The sequence below is a fragment of the Musa acuminata genome, chromosome BXJ3-5 (assembly GCF_036884655.1).
Source record: "Musa acuminata AAA Group cultivar baxijiao chromosome BXJ3-5, Cavendish_Baxijiao_AAA, whole genome shotgun sequence".
Taxonomy (NCBI): Eukaryota; Viridiplantae; Streptophyta; class Magnoliopsida; order Zingiberales; family Musaceae; genus Musa; species Musa acuminata.
This window is the reverse complement of record NC_088353.1, coordinates 42,839,582-42,844,870: the sequence shown is the minus strand read 5'-3', so window position 1 is coordinate 42,844,870 and position 5,289 is coordinate 42,839,582. Positions and strand designations below refer to the sequence as shown.

Sequence of the window (5,289 nt, the reverse complement as noted above, 5' to 3'; positions counted from 1 at the left end):
CAACTTGATCCCATCTATTGTATATGGTGTCTTCTTTTCTTCTCGAAGCAGAGAAAGAAACGAGAAGGAGGGCTTCTTCTCCTCCATTTCTCTCCTCTGTAGACTTTGTTGCACGGACTGTAGCGAGTGGCAGCTGGTACAGTTTGCAGCCATGTCGGTGCCGGTGGCGTACCAGGGGAACACGTCGGCGGCCGTGGCCGACTGGCTCAACAAAGGCGACAACGCATGGCAGATGATATCCGCCACGCTGGTCGGCATGCAGAGCATGCCGGGGCTGGTCATCCTCTACGGGAGCATCGTGAAGAAGAAGTGGGCGGTGAACTCGGCCTTCATGGCGCTCTACGCCTTCGCCGCCGTCTGGATCTGTTGGGTCACATGGGCCTACAACATGTCGTTCGGAGACAAGCTGCTGCCCTTCTGGGGAAAGGCCAAGCCGGCGCTGGGCCAGAAGTTCCTCATCAAGCAGGCGGAGCTGCCGGCCACCACCCACTACTACCACGACGGCAACGTGGAGACGGGCATGGCCACGCCCTATTACCCCATGGCCTCCATGGTCTACTTCCAGTGCGTCTTCGCGGCCATCACCCTCATCCTCCTCGCCGGCTCCCTCCTCGGTCGCATGAACATCAAGGCGTGGATGCTCTTCGTCCCCCTCTGGCTCACCTTCTCCTACACCATCGGCGCCTTCTCCCTCTGGGGCGGCGGCTTCCTCTACCACTGGGGCGTCATCGACTACTCCGGCGGCTACGTCATCCATCTCTCCTCCGGCATCGCCGGCTTCACCGCCGCCTACTGGGTTCGTCCTCCCCCCTACCTAATTGAATCTTACGTGGTGAAAGTGTCAGCGCCGGCTGATCCAAGTTCATCAGGTCGGCCCGCGGTCCACCAAGGACAGGGAGAGGTTTCCGCCCAACAACGTGCTGCTGATGCTGACGGGAGCCGGGCTGCTGTGGATGGGGTGGGCGGGGTTCAACGGCGGCGACCCCTACTCCGCCAACATCGACTCCTCCCTGGCGGTGCTCAACACTAACATCTGCGCCGCCACCAGCCTCCTGGTGTGGACGTGCCTCGACGTCATCTTCTTCAAGAAGCCGTCCGTGATCGGAGCCGTCCAAGGAATGATCACCGGCCTCGTCTGCATCACTCCCGGTGCAGGTATGCATATCACACGACCAACTCCAATCTCAAACACCCCACCTTCTCATGCATCAATCAACTCCTTTCGAACAAGATCACATAAAACAACTTCATCAGATTCAGGAGTGTGAATGGTCCGTAGAACCTGCAACTGGCCGCCGTCAAGATTGACGGGAATCACGCTCCAGTGATTCCTCAGACTTTTGTGGATCATTAAATCGACTCTTTTGACTTTTGTGCATCATTTCCGAATGATGTCATTTCACATTTGTGTCTCTTTTTTCTTTAATGCCTTCAATATTCATCTCCCCCCCTCCTAATGAAACAGTTCTCACAGATCAATACTGGAATGAGTTCAACTTGAAAATGGGATCAGACTATATTACTGCACAGACCAGTCAAAATTCTTTTTATTATTCGGAGAGAAGAGAGATCACCATGAAATCACCCATTCAATTTTCTACCCCAACCATGAATTCTTTGGGCAATAACACTTGCCAGCTGTTGCCATGTCCTGTAGTCAAAATTACTACTTCAAACAAGAATAAATAGTATCCAGCAATTGAAGTAGAAATGTTTTCTGGAAATTTTCAGACCAAAGTAGGAGCTTCTGATTCCACAATGACTGCTGAGAGATCATAAGAAACATATGATTCACTCAAAAAGTTTTGATGCAGTTTGGACCACAAGCACTTGATATGACAATCCAATGAAAGCTCAACTATGATATGCATCCACTGCTTACTGTAACTTTGTCCTTTACAGTCGTAGTATAAGGTTGAATCTGACCACTGCTTACGGCAGGGAAGAAGACCAGCCTTTGCTTCTTCTGCATGCACAATATAAAACTGGATCAGATCTCGAGTGCTTGATCTTGTCCTTATTTTTTGTTCCCTGGATGATTCACGATACTCTTGTGAAAGAAGTCATCTTCACTGGTGATTTCCTTTGGACTTTTCAAAGTTGGAGAAAGAAAGACTTCCAGAAGATATAAAACCGCCCACAGCAGCCATCGCTTTTCATGGTTGACGTGAGTCTCGGGGAAATGCTTTAGTGTTAATGCATCATCGCCAGCATCTTCTCAGTTGTCTGATTCAGCTGTTTCCGACTGCTTTCCTCCCTTCTGAAACATCCAATCGGAGTGCATAGAAGTGGAAGATGGTTTCAAAAGGCTGGCTTGATTGGGATGTCTTACTGTACCAGTAAAGGGAGATATCATCCTCATCAGTAGCAGAATTCATTGAATTGTCTGCCACCATCATGATTACATCTTCCTGCTTCAGCTTCTTTGAACCACCAATTACCTCTTTAACTCTGAATGAAAAGTCTGAGAACATTTGAGCATTAGTTACTTACCTGTTCTTTGGATTAGCAGAGAAATGGATCTCAAAAGCTCTGTTATTACTCAGGTTTGGTGCAGGGATGGGCTGCCATAGTGATGGGTGTGCTGTCGGGCAGCATCCCCTGGTTCACCATGATGATCGTGCACAAGCGCTCCCGCCTCCTGCAGCAGGTGGACGACACCCTGGGCGTCTTCCACACCCACGCCGTCGCCGGCTTCCTGGGTGGCGCGACCACCGGCCTGCTGGCGGAGCCCACCCTGTGCGCCCTCTTCCTCCCCGTCACCAACTCGCGGGGCGGCTTCTACGGCGGCGTCGGGGGCGTGCAATTCCTCAAGCAGCTCGTGGGCGCGCTGTTCGTCGTGGGGTGGAACATCGTCGCCACCACCATCATCTGCCTCGTCATACGGCTGGTGATGCCGCTGCGCATGTCGGAGGAGCAGCTCACCATCGGCGACGATGCGGTGCACGGCGAGGAGGCCTACGCGCTGTGGGGCGACGGGGAGAAGTACGATTCCACCCGGCACGGCTGGTACTCGGACGAGACGCAGCACAACGCGGTGGCCACCGGTGTCACCCTCAACGTTTAGGAGGTGAAAGCAAAGTGTGGAGGAGCGTGCAAGTGTTCGAGTTGGGTATTGTCTGCGCTACATATCTTTCGGTGTGATCATTATTGGATTATGGAAAGGAATGGTTAGGGGATTGATAGGATGTTTAGGATAATTGTAAGTGTTACTTTGTATACTAGTTTGGATTATTTAGCTATTACTTCAAAAAAAATATTTATGAGAAAATAAATAATATACTAAATGCTCAAATAAGTGGGCATAAAATATTCATCTTGTCATGACCCGGGTTGATGGGCTAACTTAACTAGCCTATCAACTTCGTTTCGTCTAAATCAAACCCTAGTATAGTGCATGTGAGGCGTAGTCCAATGGTGACTCCACGTCATAATGAATCATCTGACTCCGTCTACGAGTAGTCCTTTCCTACTCAAGCCCCCTTACTATGCCCAAACTAAAATACTTAAATGAAAATTAACATAGTACACTAATCATGTTCTTATAAGCTAATCAAACACATTGTCCACTTCTAAGATGGGACTAATTAGATGTTACACATCTAATAATGATAATTAGGCAAGTCAACATGTCAAAAATAAGAAACACCATCACATCCGGCAAAACAAGCTAGAGAATGAACATGCATACTACATTTTTCCTTTCAGAAACACTTTTTTTTTTTTTTTTTGGTAACATAAAAACAATGTAGTTCATGTGAATCACCAAGAAGAACATGGTAGTTTGCTCAATGGTACAAGAACAAGAGGGACACATCAATTTGCTGACCAATTCTCACCACAAATAAAATACAAATGAGGAAAATAATCCAGCCAGTAGCACTATTTTTGGGGAAAAGTTATTCAGAGGAACTGATTTTGGATAGTTTATAGCTTGGTTTTTCTTTCACCTTTCACATGGATTTTAATTTTGAATAATATTATCTTATATATTTTAATTTTAAATAATACTGTCTGTACCGGATGATAAGCAGATTGATGCACAGATCGTTCACTATCAGATGGTACAATCGATTGAGATCATTTTTTGTCTCGTTATCATGATTGATGGAGAATGATAGTATTAATCGAGGGGAGAAACGAAAGAGAGAATAAAAGGAAAACCTAGAGATCAACGTTGTTCTCTCTTCTCGTCTGTCGATGACTTCTCTCGACACAAGGAGAAGAATATTCGATGTTGCGAGGAGAAGAGAGGTGACGTCGCAAGCAAAAAAGAGATGACATTGTCTCGATGAAATCGTTTTTTTTTTTACTTTTATATATATCAAGAATTTTAATTTTGAATAATACCGTTCATATGTATCTATTTGCCATCGAATGATATTGTCGATTGGGACTGTTTCTATCCTATTATCATGATCGAGGGAAAAAGATAAGATTAATCGAAGGAAGAAAGAAATTGGAGAAGAAGAGGAGAACCTGGTGATCGACGTTGCTCTCCCTCCTCGTTTGTCGATGACTTCTCTCGAGGCAAGGAGAAGAATCCTCGGTGTCGTGATAGATTGAGACTACCTTTGTGTGAGACTGAGACCACCAGAGGTCTAAACTATTCAAGGTAGGTAGTCGAGGTAGATAGATTGAGACTACTCAAGGTAGGTAGTCGAGAGGAAGCATCAAAATATGAGACTAAACTATGTTTTTCGAGGCGCAAAGACAAGGCTGTTGCTTCTAATGAAAAAAAAAAATTCAACTTTTAGGGCACCAATCCCTAGAAGAAATCGAGGCGGCGAAAGAACGGAAGGAATCGATCGAGAAACAAAACACAAATTCGTTTAAACGCAACCTAGATCTTTCCGGAAGCAGATCCAAGTTGTTCCGATTACACCAGATCGATTCTATTCCGCTCAAATCCCAATCTCAAGAAAAATACATCTGTGCGAGAGATTGAGAGAGATAAAGAGAGGGATAATGTCGATGATGGCTGAGGCGGCGGGATTGCCGATGGGCAGACGTGATCGGCTCTCCCTTCCACCGCAGACCGAGTAAGCCGACGCATAGTCCAAGGCCAAGGCGAACAAGCAAGCAAACTGTGCTCTGTGATTGGTGTAAGAAGCGGGCCCCGCATGGGCAACCCCGCTGGGTCCCTTTTTTTTCATCCAATAATTAAGGAGGGTAGTAAACTCGGTTGAAGACAAAAAAACACGTGGCCGTAATGCTTAAATAGACTGCTACCAAACTTTGTAACGTGGTTTAGTATTCCGTTATATATTCGTATGAAACCGTTACGAT

At 46.7% G+C, this 5,289-nt stretch overlaps 1 protein-coding gene across 1 annotated transcript; it reads left to right on the top strand.

Moving 5' to 3' along the window:
- Nucleotides 1–3,312, top strand: LOC103986370 (ammonium transporter 3 member 1). Its single transcript, XM_009404359.3, has 3 exons — nucleotides 1–796; nucleotides 870–1,155; nucleotides 2,547–3,312. Exons 1-3 carry the CDS (start codon nucleotides 152–154, stop codon nucleotides 3,065–3,067), a joined length of 1,452 nt encoding a protein of 483 aa, XP_009402634.1. The 5' UTR covers nucleotides 1–151; the 3' UTR covers nucleotides 3,068–3,312.
- The last annotated feature ends 1,977 nt before the right edge of the window (nucleotides 3,313–5,289 follow it).

What these genes read in the sequence shown, in the direction of transcription:
- LOC103986370 (XM_009404359.3), top strand. Translation starts at nt 152, where the DNA reads ATGTCGGTGCCGGTGGCGTACCAGGGGAACACGTCGGCGGCCGTGGCC. An exon ending in GCTTCACCGCCGCCTACTGG is followed by an intron (nt 797 to 869) that starts GTTCGTCCTCCC and finishes CAAGTTCATCAG; the next exon opens with GTCGGCCCGCGGTCCACCAA. An exon ending in CTGCATCACTCCCGGTGCAG is followed by an intron (nt 1,156 to 2,546) that starts GTATGCATATCA and finishes GTTATTACTCAG; the next exon opens with GTTTGGTGCAGGGATGGGCT.